Below are 18,922 nucleotides of genomic sequence, written 5' to 3' on the forward strand. Positions count from 1 at the left end.
TGATGACATCAGAAACATACACTATCTCAGACTGACTTATTTGTCCAGTGAATCCTCCGCTGAGGTATTGGAAATAAATTCCAACACCTTCCCCACTGTTGCGCAAACTGCAGTAGGAATAGTGATTAGTACTATTCGTAAGTCCAGCGTGCCCCCTAGTGTAAGTAGTTGTAATGACTTGTGATGTAAATGCATCGTGTACTAACAATGCGGTCGTTGTATCGACCGTGTTGTAATGGTAGTGCGATGTAACGACCACGTTGTAAACGCTGTTTTCCCCCTAAGGAGTGCTGGTAAGGCCAAAGGGGAGCACGGCAAACTGAAAGTGCGTGTGGCCTACTGTGAGCAGGCAGGACAGGACTGTGGAAGTATGCGTCCTGCAAGTCCAAAGCTACCATTCAATCTCCCAGATCGAGGGGCAGACAGAACTTGAATCTGCAGAAATCAGGGCTACCAGTCTTCCCCCATCTCATGGACTGGCTGTTGAAAGCGACATCGCCCCAAACATCTGTCTCCTACCTCCAGGCTACTCACTGGGATTCACTGTAAACACACCTGGTCTCTTCTCTGATGCTCGCTTTCACAAGAGCTCATCTGGACACAATGATTTTCAGACTTATCCTCCCGAACAGCGACTCCAGGATAGTCTGCCTATGATACCAATATTTCAGCCTCCACCTTGGGTTTCGGTGAGACTGACTCTGAGACTGCTGGGCCTTATGTCCTCCTGCATCCTGCTAGTGATGCATGCCTGTTTGTATGTGTGGGCTCATCAGTGGGACCTGAAGTTCCAGTGGGCGCAGCATCAGGAGAATCTCTCCAACATGGTCCAGATCTCGGAGGGCACTGCAGAAGGTCTGCAGTGGTGGCTGATGGACCACGATTGGGTCAGTGGCAGACTGCTCTCGCTTCCTAAACTAGATCTGATGGTAGTGACAGATGTGTCACTCCTGGGATGGTGCGGCCATCTGGGAGAGGTAGAGATAAGAGTACTCTGGTCTCCGACAGAATCCGGACTCAGCATCAGCCTGTTGGAGCTCCATGCTATTCAATTTCCACTGAAAGACTTCCTTAGCTACATCAAGGGAAGGCTATTGCAAGGGTTCACGGACAACCATACCGCCATGTGGTACTGTAACAAGCAGAACGGGGTGGGGTTGTAGTCCCGTTGTCATGAGGCCCTGCGCCTTTGGACACAGCTGGAACATCAGGACATTACCCTAGTGGTTCAACACCTGGCGGGCTCTCAGAACGCCAGTGCGAACAGACTCCTCCGAAGATGCCTAGCGAATCACAACTAGAGATGTACAAGAGAGCCTTGGCTAGATCTGTTCGCCATCGCCAAGAACGCAGAATGTCAGTGGTTCTGGGCATTGGAGTTTCCAAGGCTGTTCTCGCTCAGACGCTTTTCATCTCAAGTTTAGGTTTGGCGTTCTGTATGCCTTTTCTCCCATTCCATTCCTGTCCAGAGTTCTCAAAAAGGTCAGGAACGACTGGGCCCACGTCATCCTTGTGGCTCTGGACTGGGCTTGGAGAGTCTGGTATCCCGAGCAGTTGACCATATCCATCAGTCCTCCGATCAGGCTGCCCCTTCAGAAGGATCTCCTGTCACAGCAACAGGGAAAGGCTCTCCACCCGAACTTGTCAATGCTCCACCTTCATGCATGGAGATTGAGATGCGACAGTTTGCAGCTTTCGACCTACCGCCCGAAGTCTGTAATGTTGTTTTGTCAGCTTGGCGTTTCTCCACAAAGACCAATATACGGCGGCTGGTGGAGCAAGTGTGTGGCATGGTGTACAGCCAAACAGGTTGACCCTTTATCTGCACCCCTTTCCCAAGATCTTTTGTGTATCCTTACCTTGGCCCAGCAGGGCTTTGCTTTGAACGAGTTGAAGGGTAATTTGTCTGTTATCTCTGCCTTTCTACGGCTACCAGATCAGCCCTTCCTTTCAAAGTCCCCTATTGTAAATAGCTTCTTTAAAAGTCTGCAGCACATTTCCTCCAGCTACCTCTGTTATGCTCCAATGGACATTAACTTGGTTCTGATCTTTTGTTGTCTGCATTAAGCTCTGCTACGCATTGGCCAACAAGCAACCCTCAGAGGGTTTGCGTGCTCATTTAATCTGAACGAAGGCTGTGACTACTGCGTTAGCACGCAGTGTTCCAGTCCTGGACATCTGTCAGGCAGCAACTTGGACTTTGCTACACACATTCATCAAGCACTACTGCCTAGACAGTCAGGTCCGTCCGGATGGGTACTTTGCCCGTTTGCTTCTGCAGGTCTTTTTAGTCTAAATCAGGCTCGCAGACCCTCCTCCGGGGAGGTATTGCTTATCTATTCTAAGGTAAGGAATCTGGGGCTAGAAGTGTCTATGAGATGAACAAGTTACTTACCTTCAGTAACGCCTTCTCTGGTACAGACCCTATCTAGCAGCAGATTCCTTACCGACCCACCCATCCTCCCCGCCCTGTGAACTGATTTTAGATACAGGGCTGTTCCCTTTTAAGGACCCTAGTTTCATACACCAGTGATCAGTGGTCTTCCTGGCTCTGCTCTCCCTGCGTGGAAAGTCGTGAAAAGAAACTGACGTCAGCATGCTTGGGTGGCACCTATATAGCCACCGCCATGCTGAGCTGAACGATGCCATCTACCGGAGCGCAGGTGTACTGTTCACGAAAAAAAATTCAGATCCAGTCTTATGCCTGGGGGAAATTCTAAGGTAAGCAATCTGTGGCTAGATAGAGTCGCTACCAGATAAGACATTACCAAAGCTAAGTAACTTGTTCTTTTGGCCCTTTTTTGGAATTCTTGAAATTGTAGGGACCATCTGTCAGTATTAAATGTGAGACTGCTGGTGTTCCTTACTGACTGCGTACTTAGTGTGCGGGGTAAAACAGGGCCTCCAAAAACTCTGACTTTCCATTCAGCAGTGAAGACGTAAAGTGATGTAGGGAGGGGCTACAACTAAAAACAATATTGTATCATCATCAAATCCGCATGAAAGATGGCACAGGCTTACAAGATTATTGCTTTGGAGAAAAAAATAAGGCTTTAATAACTGAAAATGATGCCAAACTAAAAAGTTAAACTGAGAAACCGCAAATGATTAATACTACGTGGCCATACAACTTTTAAAATGTGCTGGACACATTCTGTTAACATACCACCAAACACTACAACCTTGTAATAACCAAATCTACTGTTGTGATAGTTATGCTGTTTTCAAAATAAAGTGATGTTCTTAAAGAACTGCTTAAAGAATGTCTGGATCTGGATCCTATCTTTTGAGAAATAATGTACCAAGGTTAGCTTATGACGTTTCAGTAGAGTGGGCTGCTTTGGAGTGATCCAGAGTTCTGAAATAATTTAGAGTGGCTGTTAATCAAGTACAAAGATACTGACTTTGCACGCAACCCCAGGGAGCTAGCCACTAACCTTTTCCTTAAAACTGATGATTCTCTATGGTAACTATTATTCAATACAAGAAGAGTAAAATCATATTTGATGTGACTTTAGAAAACTTAAATACAACAACTTGAACTCAATTCCCAATGCTTGCTGTGAACTTTTCATGAAGGCCTCTAAATGTACATGAGTTTCAGGTATTGATGTTTTAGGATTCCCCCTCTGGGCTTCTTGGGCTGCACGACTAACCAGTTTCAGCATTTTGACATTCATTCCCAAACATTTAGCCTTCCTCCTTCTTTTTTTGAGGTGAATTCGTTTTTGTTGGCCTTATGACTCTGTGCACTGTACGACTGCTAACAAGTGCAAAAGTGCATGTGCTCACTCCCCTAAACATGATCCGATTGGTGTATACCTAACTGGCATATTTAATCTACTAATAAGTCCCTTGTAGGGTGGTATACCATATGTCCAGGGCCTGTAAATTAAATTAGAACAGTGGACCTGCAGCACTTATTGTTCTACCCACTTAAGTAGCACCTTACAACATGTCTCAGGCCTGCCATTGCAGCCTAAATGCAGTTGTAAACTGCCATAATGTTTTGTCATTAAAAGTCCCTTTATGCTCTCCTTTAATTGAGAGGAGGTAGATAAGTCATGTTTGGTACCTATGAAATTGTAATTCTAAACCCTCTTTAATGGTAAAGTTGGATTTTTCATTACAATTTGAAAATGCCAATTTTAGAAAGTTAGAATTTTCCTGCCCTCATCCCTTTGTGCCTGCATCCTGTCGTGGGTCACATGACTGGGTGTAGCTGATAGTTAGACTTTGTGAATTCCTCCCAGACAGTCATGCAATAGAAATATTAGGTGTGCCTGAATGAGCTCTCTGCTGGGAGGATGGGGGTCCAGCTGAGTTACAACCCCACTTACATCTGAATAGCCTTCTCACAAAGGGCCTAATGGCCCTGTATTGTCACTGCAGCCAGCTTGGAGCCAGGGCAGGGAGAGAAGCCCATGCACTTCAAAGAACCTTTCCAGAAACTTCTCCCACCTTCCAGAAGAAGAGCACCAGGCTATGCAAATAAGACCTTCAGACCCACTGGCTAGATACCTTTTCAGGGAGGTGGGGAAGTTATTCCTTGAGAAAATACATGGAGTTTAGTGAGTATTTGGAACAAAGTGAGTGGCTTTGGTTGCTTTTCTGGCCATCATATCCTTTCTTATGGTCAATGAAATTCAGACATTTGGTTCTGATATAAAACTGTTAACATGTTAGTCATTCTTTGGGCTAGCTTTAATGTGATTAAAAACCACCATATTCTTCCTTTCACATCAGTTATGTATTTGCCAGAGTTTGCTCCTAGGGCTCATACCTCCAGTAAGAAACAAAAGTTCACAACCTGGATGATGGATAAGAGCTTTACATTTCTACCTAAACCTTTTGGATCTACCATTCTACTGTTAGTGGTTATGGGAAAAGCACTTAAGGAAAGCAGGAAACAAGGACACTTCTTACAGGTAGATTGCTAATTGAATCGAACATTATGAGCGGATGTTGAAACAGCTTGTTGTAGAATGTGTTGGAACTCAATGCAAAAACCAATTTGCTGTATGTTTTCCAAAACATCCTTTTAATAGCAGTCTTTTGTAGTATCTTATAGGTTGCTGCAAACCTAAATCAAGTCCTCTGTTGTACCCTCAATCGAGAAGCGAATTTAACTCACTATTTTTTTTCACATTACACTTTGCTCATATATTATTTCTGACTAACTAGGGTAATAGGTTCATGGAGTGGGGATAAGCAGCAAAGCTAGATAGTGTGGGAAGATCTCACAGTTACTATTTGGAGGTGTCAAAGTCTTCCTGCACAGTTGAATAGAGTGTGCCCTGTAGGTGTTTTGACTGAAAAGTTTTTTTGTTTTCTTTTACTTATGTTATGCTATGTTTGGATTTTGTAAAGATCATGGATCCCTATAAGGTATCTGACTCTAGGAACTGAGGTAGACAGCAAAACATTTGAAAATAGTTGGACATTACACTTTTGCAATTGGCAGGAACCTGCGAATTTGAGATGTTTTGGCTTTTAAGTAGCGAGCAAGAGAATTCCAGAGCTTGGCTAAGGTGCCAGAGAAAGCCCACCCAGCCTGATGCGTCAAAATCTGGCGACCACCAGCAGTCTGGAAGTAGAGGACCTTCGGGCACTTCGGAGAGAGGTATAAAGCTTAAACATCTTGCAAAGGTAGCTAGGAGCTTAGGTTTGAATATCTCCGAACTCTGTATAGAAGGTTTTGAATGCAATTCTTTGAGATGTAAGTAACCAATCCATGTGAACTTTGTAATGCCATTGTGGCAGGAGATCAAAATGGAAGGTTGAGAGCCAGGTATTCTGTAGGCACTGCAGGTGTTTGACGATACAATCGGAAGCGCCTAGGTAGAGAGTTATACCTGGCCCATTGATAGACGTCACAGACAAAGGTTATCGGGCAAGGAGTTCTGCAGTCATCTGCCCATAAGAAAATAGGTGTCTACTGTTTTGTTTACCTGCGCCTTTAAGGAAAGGTCCTGCTAAAAAATGAAGCCTGAATTTCTTAATGAGGAGGGAGGGATAGTGATTGGGCCTAAATTGGAGGACCAAAGGTTAGGAGTCGAAGGCCAGGAGAGTTCTGAATAGATATAAACATTCTCTGTCTTTTCTGTATTGAGCTTTAATGAATTTTGTGACATCTACTTTGCAACCAGGGTCATGCAGTCCCTAAAATTGGGGGAGCCGTGCTTGACGTTGCCTTCTGGATACAACAGAATCTGTGTATCATCTGTATTAATCAAAGGCTGTAGCCCAAATGATCTTATAATGCTGCTTGTAGTATTAACAAGCATTAGCATAGCCAAAAGGTCTCGCCTTTGGGACCTTATAAGTGTTTAGCCATGCAACAGTTGCATAACTAAATACTTATAAGGTCCCAAAAGTGAGACCTATTGGCTATGCCAAGCGAAAGTGAAAGTAATCGCGGTCAAGCACGGCGCCCGCGCACATGCACTGTAGGCTCTAGGCTGGCCTGGTAGCACTTTTTGGAGCCCTCTCAATAAGTCTCGCCAGACCAGCGCATGCGCTGGGTCAGGCGAGACCTAAAAAGGGTGGGGCTGCGAGAGGATCCCTGAGGAATCCCATAAGAATGGTACTTGAATTCAGATTCAGTTGATGACAAATAGACAGCTTTGCAACAGATGGTGAGCTAAGTTTTTAACCAGGCCAAAGCAGGACCTTGGATTCCGACTTTAGAGAGGCTAGAAAGCAGGACAGTATGGGGAGGGGATGTAGCCTTATGGCTAGAGCGGTCGATTTCGAAGCTGGGGAACAGAGTTTGAGTCCCGGCAACTACGCTCAACATCATGTGATTCTGAACAAATCACTTAATCTCCCCGTGCCTAACATAAATGAATGTGTTTTTCTGTAACAAAACTGGTGCTCATGTAAAGCGCTCTGATACCCGATTTCTCAGGTCTAGTTCGCGCTATATAAAACTCTTTTAAACATTTTTTTTTTTAAATGGAAGACTGCATCAAAAGCCCAAGAAAGTCAAGGACCGAAGATTTGCCATGGTCTATCCGCATTTAAAGATCATCAAGGACTACGATCAAAGCTTTTTTCAGTGCTATGTGTGGGTCGAAAGCCGGATTTAGTTTCTTCAAGGTTGTTGCTCTGGGAAATGAGAGATCTGTCTGTTGATAACTTTATCCAAAATATTTATGGGGGTAGGGTTGGAGTAGAGAACGGTAAAAATTGTTCAAGACTGCTGGATCTATAGTCAGATTTTTCAGTAGGGAAACAAACAACTAATGCATTTTCCAGACTTCAGGAACAAATGCTGTGTCGATGGACTGGTTCCAAAGATTTGGAAGGTGGTTAGTGAGGATTGGTTTGGCAGATTGAAAGGCCACGATGTACAAGGGTCGTTTCGGGTTTCAGATTTAATGGCTAATAGGAGACTAGGAAGCTCATCCAGGGAAATAAAGTTGAATCCTTATTAGTTCAATTCTTCATTAAAATGAGTAGCCAAAACATCTATAATTAGAATGATAATCCAAAAAATGAGTATAAAATGTTGTGGGTGCTAGAATTGTACAGTGAGAGAGGCTATACAGTAGAATTTATCTGCGAAAAAGTTTGATAAATTATAACACAGTTGTTGAGAAGGCTTTAGATGGACAGTTCATCTGTATTGAGTTAATTAGCACATGAATGGAACTGCGGTCTTTGAGGATCCTGAAAATAGTCTGGTTTGGTTCTTAATATCATGACTTTGTAAGCGCGAAGGGCTACTCTTAGTTTGGAATCCTCAGAGTATTCGTGCCTCCACTTACACTCAATATTTTGCAGTATAGTTAAATAAGAACTTTACCAACGGGCTGAGGGTCAGAGTCAATGTGAGTAGGAAATGCTCATTGTAAGAAAGTTTTGAGTGCTGTAGTGATCCAGTTATTGAAGTTCTGCATATAAGAATCTGATGAAGTGGAAGTTTTTGATGGGGAAATCGAGTTTTAAGGCCTGCTCAAAGGCTACAGGATAGTTTATTTCATAGGCGCTTTGAGGTCATTGAAAGTGCACGACTCAACCAGTCAGAGGGTGGTTGGGAGAAGATCTTAAATGGGTCCAGAGTTGTCCGTTCAGACATGGGGAATGGTGCATCGCAACTCATAAGTGCATTGGAGGCAAAAACCTGACACCAGCTGCTCTAAAGTCATATCCAGGAGAGAGGTGATTAGAGTTCTTGCCACAGCTTCCTCAAGAGCTTGTGCCCAGATTTCAAATTACCATGCAGGGACCAAATAATGTTAATGGGCAGGTCTGAAGCGTTGGTGGTATGTCTTACGAATGAGCGAACATTAATGCGAGAGCAGGAAAGAGGTTTGAGGAAAGTTGTAAATTCACCAAGTAATTTTAGGAAGGGTTGAAAAGTAGTAATTTTGAACTGAGGGCGCAGCTCAGGGCAAAAAACTAGGAATACCCGGGAAGAGAGTTTGGGTAAAGGCTTGTCTTTTTTAAAACACATACTGGAGAGGCTTGTGCAGTGGAGGAGAGGCAAATACCATCTTACCGTGTTGAGGAAGTTTTGCATGTTAGAAATGATCATGTGTCGAAAGGCAGTAGGATTTCTCTAGTGCAAAAGAGAGGAAGATGTCTTACTGAATTGGCATCCCACCTACGGGGCAAGGACAGCATAGCTGTTGCCTTCCACGGACAGGGCGCAGACAGGCGAAAGTGTCAAGTGTGACTTCTTCCTATATCTTACACGAGCATTTATGTTATCTCATCCATTTTTAGTGCTCCCCTTGAAATCTAAATTTGATAGGTTAAAATATATTAAATGTACTTTGGTGGGGAGAGAAGGTTTGAAATATGTTTTCGCTAAAATAATTTGAAACAATAATTGTCCTATTTTGTTTTCCAGGATGCCATGCGGCTATATTATGTATGCACAGCTCCACACTGTGGGCATCGCTGGACAGAATAAACCCTCTCACTATTGCTACGTTGTTGTTCTGTTTCAGTACCCCCGTTTACCACTTGTTCATTACTCTGTTCGCTTGCCTATATTGTTAAATACATTTTTGGGTTTACAATCACAAATGTTTATTTTTGTAAGAAGCCTTGAAAAGTTTGATTCCATTGGTGTCTGCTTTTCTTTTTAAATGTCTGACATTTTAAACTGTTTTGCAAATAAAAATGTGCATCAGAGTTATTTTCTTAGTTGGTCCCTTTTAAATTTGAAATGTAGTAATTGTGTACTGAATTGACAGAGGCAGGCTTATGTGAAGTACCAAGTTGACACTGTTAAAACAACATTATGGCCAAAGAACTGTGTTCGAATGGTGCTGAACATTCCTGTAGTGGGCAGAAATTACATCATTTAATTGCGAACACAATTTTAAAACGGGATTGCTGGCTGTCTGGTATCCCTATTCACCAAAGAATAACGAGCAAAGGTAAATGGGTTTCCTACTGTGTAATTGTATGCTAGAACTACGAACAATTACATATCAATAAATCCCGCACAAGGAGTGCTGGGTAGGCAGTACAAGGCATGCTTTGCCTTAATCATTCACAACTGTTTACCAAATGGAGAGTTGGTGGGGCTGGTGTAAATCCTATACCACATTCTCAAGGGGAAGTAAACTTCTCCAAATCTGAGAGCTAGCCAAACCTGCACATATAAAACCATAATTATTGAATGGCTGCTTGGACATTTTATTTGGTTAGCAACTCTAAGGCCAGCAGAAAGGGGATAACTAAACCACCCAGCTGCAAACATATTATCACAGTTCCCATTATCCTCTACTTCAGTGCTCCCAAAACGTTTAAGAACTATGACCCATTTTTTGTAGTGCAACAAGCTTTTGCTACCCAACTAGTTATTTGGTTTTTTTATAGCCAAATTTATTGTACTTTCCACAAGTAACAGTATACACAGTCGCTCCTTCTATAGTCATCCCTCAGCCCCCAGACATTATAATCAGAAAGTATCCATCCGTTGTCCGCTATCCACCCCATTCATCCAAACCATGGTATTCCCATCATTTGCCCCATATCTTCACATGCTTTTGTGGGCAACCCTGCCCTTTATAAACAGGCTTTTCCTGATGGGCGCACCAGTTCACCCCCGCCCACCACTCAATCATCGTAGGGGTTCTCACTGATTTCCACTTCCATGCAGTATACTTCTTAGTGACCAATGTTGCTATCTCAAGGAACAGACGTTCGGCCCTCGGTCCACCCAAGTCCTCAATCAGGCCCAGCGGAGCTACTTTGGCCATGAATTCCAGTTGTCGATTCAGGATGAGTGAGGGCTCTCGCTCAATCCTCCTGCAGTATTGGACTGACATTGGACAAGACCACACCACATGAAAGAAGTCTGCATCTGGTGAGCGACATCGGAAGCAGGCTGCCTGGAAAATCATGCCCGCCCAGTGTAACCTCTGAGTGGTCATGTATGTGAGATGCAGGTAATTGAGCTGACCCAGTCTTAGCCTTGTGGATATGGCCAACTCTCAGGGGGCCATCCTGGCCTGTTGCCACTCTCTCTCTCTCTCTCTCTCTCTCTCTCTTCCATCTCACCACCCACGCATGCCACTTCTGACTTAGTCTGCTGAAATGGTCCGGTGCTTTGAAATCTAGGGTGTGGTAAATCTAGGATATGGTTCCCCTATGGAACTTCCGGTTTAGAAATTTAGCCTTAAACTCTGGAATGTCCGTACTCGGTGGAATGTTGGCCAAGAGGGTGTGTCTCAACTAAGTATTTGTGAAACTTGAGTGTGACAGTGGAATTGCTGTTGGATTTCTTGGAGCATTTGTATGTGGCCACCCGTCTATACATCCTTGAGATGTGTGATGCCTATGGCATCCCACTTTGAGCAACCCTCTAATCCTGCTGTGTGATGTAGCCATTTCCCCTTGCAGAGGGTGGTCATACTCATCTGTCTACCATTCCAGCCTAAGAGACGAAGCGCCACTCTCCAACTGAGGAATATCATCTGGGTCATTTCCAACAGGGATTCCTTGAACAGGGCACCCTACAGTATGGCCATCGTATCCATGACCAGTAACTTTAGTTTTACTTGATAGGCCAGATCCCCCAAGCCCCTGTTAAACCAGTCATTTATTATGATAAGTTTTGATGCTACATGGTAGCACTGGAGATCTACAATCCGCCATCATGGGGGTACTTCCTACAGGTACTTCCCACAGCTAGCCATCGCTACGTGAGTGCATCTTGCCCCCCCCTAACCAACCCCCCCCCCCCCCCCCTCCCCCAAAAACAAAATCCAGGGCATGGATTAGAGTTGCCTAGAGATTGGAAGGGGAAAATTCTGGAAGACATAAAAGAGGCATGGCAACGCAATGATTTTAAAGAGGGCTACCCGTCCCATCACATGTAGTGGGAATTGTCTCCACTTCTGTAGATCCCTCCTCATATTGGTCACATGAAGAGTCAGGTTAAGACTCCATGTCAATTCTGGGAGGAGGAATATATGGATGCCTAGATGCTGGAACGACAAACAGGGTTCGCAACCACCAGTCACATGAGCTCAAGTCCCCTTACAATCTGGACCAGCAGGGATTTTGCTTTATTCCCTCAGAGGCCCACGGCCTCTTCGTAGATTTTGAGGAGTTCTAGGCAACACAGACCTAAGGTTTGTGGGTCCACAAAAAAAAGGAGCATGACAGCTGTGTATAGCGCTGTCCGTTCCTTGGAGCCCATGCTGATCTCTGTATCCACGCATCGCAACGTATAAGTGTAGCCAAGGGGTCGATTACCAGTGCATATAGTAGGGGTGAAAAGGGGCAACTTAGCAGGGTGCCCCTATGGGTAGGGAAGAGAAGAGGAGCCGTTGATCAGTTCTTGAGCAGACAGGTGGGAATAGAGGAGCTTGGCGAGACTATGGAGATAAGATCCTAGTCTGGCCCTTTCCAGTAGTGCATCGAGAAAAGACCAGTCAAGCGTATCAAAGGTCTTCTCAAAATCAGGAGCAGGGTGCGCCGGATGTTGGAGGGTATGTGCTTGAGAAAGAGCCACTTGGAGTCTTCGGATATAGTGGCGGGTGCTCAGAGCTGGCATAAATTGGCGCATGAGGTAAGATCTAGTCATACTCGACTCTAGTGCAAAACCCCCCTTTTTCTACACAGTAACTACGAGTTTGAGTCTTCTCCATAGTCCCTCATTTCTTTCATTTTTCCGTTTTATTCAGAATTTCAGTCTTGCGATGGAGACATTCCCACGTAGGAATATGATGAGATTACTGCGAAATTGGTAAAGTCTGAGTACCTTATAGTTGGTTTTTGCAATTTGCTGATTTTATCTTCCCTCTTGATTTCACTTGGCTTTTTTGATTATATCACACTACACGGGTGATCGAACTCTCTTGGTGGTTGAGTTACTCTTCTTTGCACTTTCAAGTCTGATATCTGGTTAACTCACAATACTGCCACCCCCAGAGAGGTTCTGCATTTCACGGAGAGTTTGTAGATATGTATATTTGTTTGTATATAGAGAGTGTATATATATATAGATTATTATACATATTGTATATGTTTATTTATATTATAGATGTGGTTCCAGAAGATTTTCCCTTATATACCCTAGTCCTGATGAGGCCCACAAGCAAGTTGGGCTGAAACACGTCCACTTTTTTGATTACAAAGAGCCCCGGAGGAATCTGAACTATTGTCTAAATGAGATATATGTAGCACTAAGAAATCAGTTCTAGAGGTGTAAGCTTCAATACCTCTCAATACTACATAATGGGGCGACTTTGACTAATGGAATGTTCACGATAGTAGTGCCTACATCAATTATTTACTTTAGGGCAATAAGGATTAGATTTAATTGTCTTTGAAGTTTGTTTATGTTTGTCTTCCTTTTTTTGAGTAATGTATCCATTTTCATTTATTTGAATTATGTGTTTGTGAATCTTTATCTAAGTATTGATAAAGGAGATTTATCAAATGACACTGTGTTCGGACATTGATATCCATATCAGATGATTTATTCATACACTTAATTAACTTTCCGTGAAGGATAATTTGTGGTTTCCTTCATTCTGTGAGAGAAATATTATTTGATTTGTTCCTTCGCATCACCTTGTTTTTTGGTTATACAGAGCTGGCATAAAGCCACATTGAGCCGGGTGAATTAAATAGTGTATGGTCCGTCACGGACGTTTGGCCAAATTCTTGGCGAATACTTTGATCTCCACATTAATTATGGAAATTGACCGATAGGAGGCACAATATTCAGGTGAATTACCTATTTGGTGGATCATCACAATGGTGGCCCTGTCTAGCTCTAGGGGAAAGGCTGCAACTTCAGCCGCTTCATTATAGAAAGCTAGCAGGTGTGATAACAGGAAGGTGCACAATTTCCAGTAGTACTCAACTGGAAAACCATCGGGGCCCAGGGTTTTGCCTGGGGACATATTAGATAATGCTTCCTCAATGTCTTCAGCTGAGATTGGTTGATCTAGTTCCCCGGATAGGGACTTGGGAATTGAGGTCAACTGGATCTCCCTCAAAATGGGGCAGGTGACTAAGCAGGGTGGCCTTGGCATACACTCGTACAATGTCCAGTAGTAGTCCGTGAACATTCCCACAATCTCAGAGGTGTGGGTCCGCGTTTGTCATCCCATAGGGCTCTTCACTCAGCCCCACACTGTTTAACTTATATGTACGCCCTCTGGCAGAAATTGTTTATTCACATGGGCTTGCATTAGTGTCATATGCTGATGACACTGATATCAGCCTAGCTCTTTCCTCTAATACCACCCAAATCCCCACCTAATTAAACTGCTGTCTTAGGGAGGTTACACATAGAATGACTAGCAGTAGGTTAAAGCTCAATGGCGAGAAAACGGAGGTTCTAGTAGTAGTCAAAAAAGTCCTAGGTGGCTGGAATTCTCATGACAGAAAAATGTGGGCGATCGTCCAAAACCAGCACAAGCAGTAAAAAGCTTCGGAGTCTGGATTGATGACAAGCTTACTATGGAGACTTAGGTAAAGAAGCTAGCAGGCTCATGCTTTTGCATTATAAAATCTGTAAGGAAAATCTTGCAGATGTTACCATCTCCCACTAGAAGAAAAATGGTGCAGAGTCTGATAAACTCTTGCCTTGATTATGGCAACTCACTGTATCGTGAGAGCCCAAAATACATGATCAAAAGGCTCAAAGTGGTATAAAATGCTGCCGCAAAAGAATCCTTAAAAAAATACCAAAGCATCAGTCAGCCACTCCTGCTCTGGTTTCCCTGCATTGGCTGCCAGTTCAGAAAATAATTCAGTTTAAAGCGCTCTACGTGGTGTACCGGGCCATTCATGGAATAGCCTATTATTCGCTCTCTGCTCAATCCCTATGATCCAGGAAGGGCCCTTTGCTCTAGCAATCAAGGACTCCTGGCTGTGCCCAAGATCAAAAAAGCAAGAAGTGGAGGCCGCCCCTTTGCATTTCTCTTTTCCAGGCTCTGGAATGCTCTTCTGGCTTTCTTAGAACTCAGCCGTCTGAAGCTTGCTTTAGGAAAATGCTTAAGGCACACCTATTCTAAAGTGGTTAAGGAAATGCTCAGTTGGATTGAGTGGAAGGGTTGTGTGTCACCTAATGCTGGGAGGCCCATTGGGGTAGCTATGCACGATACAAATACAACTAAATTGAATAGAATCCTGCATCACTGATCCAAGGGACCACTCTGGAAGTGAACTCTCTGGTGGCCAGCCAGTAGAGCAGCTTCCCAGATTTACCCCGTGCTCATAAACCCACTAAGTTGATGCCCTCCAGCCTTGGAGCGCGTCCTCCAGCGAGAGTTGTCGTACCTTTGCCCTCGCCAATGTCAATCGCCGGTCGAGCTCGGCAGATGAATCCCTCAGCATCTGGTGCTCCAGGTTAAGGATTTGGCCTCCAGGGCTGTAATCTGCTCTAGCTTCACTTTCTCCCTACCTCTGATATGCCCGTTTAGTAGACCTTGGAGTGCAGGTTTGCTAGCTGTCCACTAAGTGCTAGTGGACTCCACTGTCCCTTTATTAATCTCAATGTAGGAACGCATCTCCGAACCTGAGGGGAGTCGATGATTATTGTGCAGTCTTCTCCATTTCTTTCTCGGCGGAAACGAATAGGGGAGTATGGAGGATCTTGTTCTGGATTCAGTTCCCCCAGGGGTCTCCACAGATCAGAGGTCCTTTCACTCCTCCACCCACTCCCAGACCTGCTCTTGCGTCTCGATAAAGTGAGCTAGAAGAAATAAAGATCACCTTCTGTTTCGAAGGAAAGAGAATCATGTACTGATGATTGAGAGAACAAAGCTTCTTTTTTACCTCATCAAAGGAGCACCTGCGTTGCTGATCCACCCGCGTGTAGTCGGGGAAGATCAGGATGTGCGAGTTCTGAAATGGAAGATTCTTTCTCAACCTGGCCTCTCGAAGAATGGCATCTCTGTCACGGTGGTTAAGTGTCTGGGGGGGCCAGAGGCCCAGCCGAGGGGCACGGAACCAAAGACCTTTGGGCACTATCCACCGAAAACCATGGTGACAATTTATCAGCCAGGACGCAGGACCTTATCCAACCTTCTAGAAAGGTTTTGTTCACTGGAAACCTCCACATCCTCTGGAAATGCCACGAACCGAAGTTGGTTCCTGCGTGATTGGTTTTCAGCATTCTCTGCGCACTCCTCGAGTGCCGCCGTCATTGAGAGCAGCTTAGAGACCTGTTTCTTAAGGATGGCCACGCCATCCTCTTCAGAGGATACCCGGTTCTCCGCCTCCATCACCCGAAGTCCTGGCGTAGGAGTAAAACATTAACCCTAACCTTGCCAACTTAAGGCTCAACCTCTTCCCTCCAAGTCTGGATTGCTTGCAGAACTGTGGGCAGATCAGATTGCTCTGGGGCAGGTTGATGCGCACCAGATCTGTCAATGTTCCCTGCATTGCCTGTGGCAGGCGTATATTGGTCCATCTTGGTTTGGGCCCGTGCAGGTGGAGGGGGTCTGTCTCTATCCATTTAGACTAGAACTGGGTATGACTCGAAGCCAGTACAAGGATGCTTGTTTATGGTCCAGGGAGGACCTGGCTTGGCAGTTCGGGCTGGACTGTTTCCATGAGAGACATGGTCAAGACTGATTTACATATGGCTGGGTCCAAACTGGGGTGGCGTGATGAGCAAAAGAATGATGGATTAAACCCATATCCTTGTGACTTGTGCATCGTGGCATGCCTCTTTTGGTAAGCAGCTGGAGGTCCTCTCGCAACTCCTGTGCCGTCGGCCTGTGGGTCCATTTGAAGGTCACTTTTGATTTCCTTGGGCTCCCCTGATTGCTCGGGGCCTGCCCTGACTCCCCTGCTTGTGGGGAGTCGCCTGGACCTTGCTGGTCCAAACCATACTCTTTTTTGACCTCCTGTATGGGTGGGCTTTGCCAAGGCTTGTTGGTGCTCCCGCCGGACACCAACCCCTCAGCACTCGACATCCTTCGTGGGACAGCTCGTATCCTGTTCCCGGTCATCCTCAGCATTGCCTGGTCCCCGCAGCTGCAGAGTCGAGGTTGCCGTGAACTATCCTGAAGCACCCGACGTCGGTGAGCATTCGTCTACCGAGCCCCTGGTCACTCTCTAGTGACCCAGACTCTGTTCCATCTGCTTTCAGGTACTATTCGACAAGGATCCATGTTTGGATTCCCACAGACATTTTCTCCTCTTCCAGCAGCAGCACTTTCCTGAAGTCCACCATTGGGTTCGACGGCGGTGTCTGACACCACTTCACACCTATGCACCCGGCTTCCCTGGTATAAATAACTTGGGTACTTCGGTATCCACGGGTGGGGTGGCTCTCCAACCTTCTGTCTTCCACAGGGTTTCTTCAGGGTCCACTGGGAAGGGTCCCTAATCTTTAAAATTCCAACCGCGACTTGCACATAGACTTGTACGGAACACGCGGTCGTAAGGGTTGTCTGGACTGGTGCAAGGTGCCCACTTACATTAGTGTTTATAAACAAAGCATCATGAAGCGATTATTCTCTTGAGCTTTTACTGACAAAACAAAAAAATGAGCAAATAAACAATATGTGTAAGAAGCATTCGTAAAAATTGTAATATAAAAATATGAACGTGATCGTTATACTAGCATGTTTTCTTTATAAAAGAAAACATGCTAGTATAACGACCACATTCATATTTTTATATTACAATTGTTGTTTCTCTCTATGATCATAAATCAGAATAATTATCTTCTCAAACATTAAAGTCTTCTTAATGTCTGAATGCTTGAAGCAAAGAAAGCTACTCAGCCAATCATTATATTTAGTCAAATGGATCTTATTCTGTAATCACACCCACAAATGAACTTAAGTTTAACACAAGAATATGTGAACACCTTCACTTCCATAAAAGGAATATCCTAAGGAAATTAAACATGTTTGTCTCTTACCCCCACAAGTAACGACCTACTCATTATGCACTGAAATGAAGCCACAGAAAACTGCCTTTCGACCATCAAGATCGTAGCTAGATCCGACCACCATGGCTTTGTGGAGAAGTTCATAGAACAATGAAGAATCCAGCTGTGAGGCTTATCAAGATGAGCGGAAAGAGAAAACCACCACTCCCTCGCGAAGAACACCGTGAAAGTGCTGACAAAGTTCAATCTGCCCAGGAATGCTGAAAAAGACTCGCCGCACAAGAGGATCAAAGATCCGAATCGCTCCACAAGACTCTGGGAGAATAGTGAGCGCGGAGCATTGAACATGGCTTGTTTTATAAACTATGCCACTCCAAAGATGGCCACCATCTGGGATTGCTGGGACATGAAGTCCTATTCAGAACACTGAGACTCCTGTCAAATAAACAAACACAGGAAACACACAGGCAAATAGTACAGTGTCTTTTTGTTAAGAGGACTAATGACAGCACAATACATTACCTTCATGTGTGGTGATGATAGAAACAGTACGACCACCAACGGGCTGAAATTGCAGCGGCATGCACCTTACTACAATGAGGCTTAACACAAGAAGGTACATACAGATGAGCACTCACTACTGACATGATTGGGACGGGGACGGGCCCGAGACCGCGCACAGCCCGTAATCTGACATGATGCCTCGAAACTGGTCCCAGGATTCTTGTTTCTAGTCCAGGGTCGGCCTGGCTTGGTAGTTCAGGCTACACTTTTCCCATGAGGGACAGGGTCAAGACTGGTTGCCTATGGCGGGGTCCAAATTGTGGTGCAGTGGTGAGCAAAAGAACGATGGATTAAACCCAGATCCTTGTGACTGGTGGTGAATGTTTGCATTGTTAAGCATTCCATCCATCATTTGTTCCTTTGGCTCCTACCCATGTTAGGCTACTCACTCCAGGGATCCAAAGCCGGCCTTTAAATGGCCTGGACCGCCATCCTCCTACTCTCGAGCGGAAGCCCTGGGCCGTGGCTCTCCTCCCTCATAGCAGAAGGGCTCGTCACTTGTCAGAGAAGGGACCACCGCGGCCCACGCTCTGGCGCCTGGTCAATCACTAGCCTTGTAGCTCCTGGGCTTGCCGAGCTTGAGGTTGCTGCCACTCATGCAGTCACTGCGGTCCGATCGGTTGTGGTACCCAGTCTCTTCCGCCACCACAGGTTCACCACCAAGCGCGGGCCACCATGTTGGAAAGGCAGTCTGGGGGATCGCTTCCTAACTGCGATAAGTGTCCGATCTGGCAGCAGTCCTGCTCTACAGCGTGTCCACAGAATCTGCACTGATTAATGAGTGGGTCGGAAGCAGCTCTAAACTGCAACCACCATCTTGTCCGCCTGAGCCACACCCTGCAACCCACCTAGATTTAATGGACTTGAGGTGGGTGTTTCTTTTCATGTAAATAAAGCATCATGTGGTAGTGCACTGTCATTTACAGACAACACATTTTCCATTGAAATGGGCACTAAATTTGCACAGACATACAGTATTATTATTAAACAATATTGCACATAAATGATGTGTTGAAATCTGGT

At 44.9% G+C, this 18,922-nt stretch overlaps 1 protein-coding gene across 2 annotated transcripts in view; it reads left to right on the forward strand.

Moving 5' to 3' along the window:
• POLR2I (RNA polymerase II subunit I) overlaps nucleotides 1-9,151 on the forward strand; it is a 216,763-nt gene extending 207,612 nt beyond the window's left edge. For both annotated transcript variants that reach the window (XM_085625663.1, XM_085625664.1), the window contains exon 6: nucleotides 8,861-9,151. In XM_085625663.1, coding sequence (XP_085481789.1) covers nucleotides 8,861-8,923 — 63 coding nt within the window. In that variant the 3' untranslated portion in view covers nucleotides 8,924-9,151. The remainder of the gene's footprint in view (nucleotides 1-8,860) is intronic.
• The last annotated feature ends 9,771 nt before the right edge of the window (nucleotides 9,152-18,922 follow it).

This window comes from Triturus cristatus, chromosome 9 (assembly GCF_964204655.1).
Source record: "Triturus cristatus chromosome 9, aTriCri1.1, whole genome shotgun sequence".
In the NCBI taxonomy this organism is placed as follows: domain Eukaryota; kingdom Metazoa; phylum Chordata; class Amphibia; order Caudata; family Salamandridae; genus Triturus; species Triturus cristatus.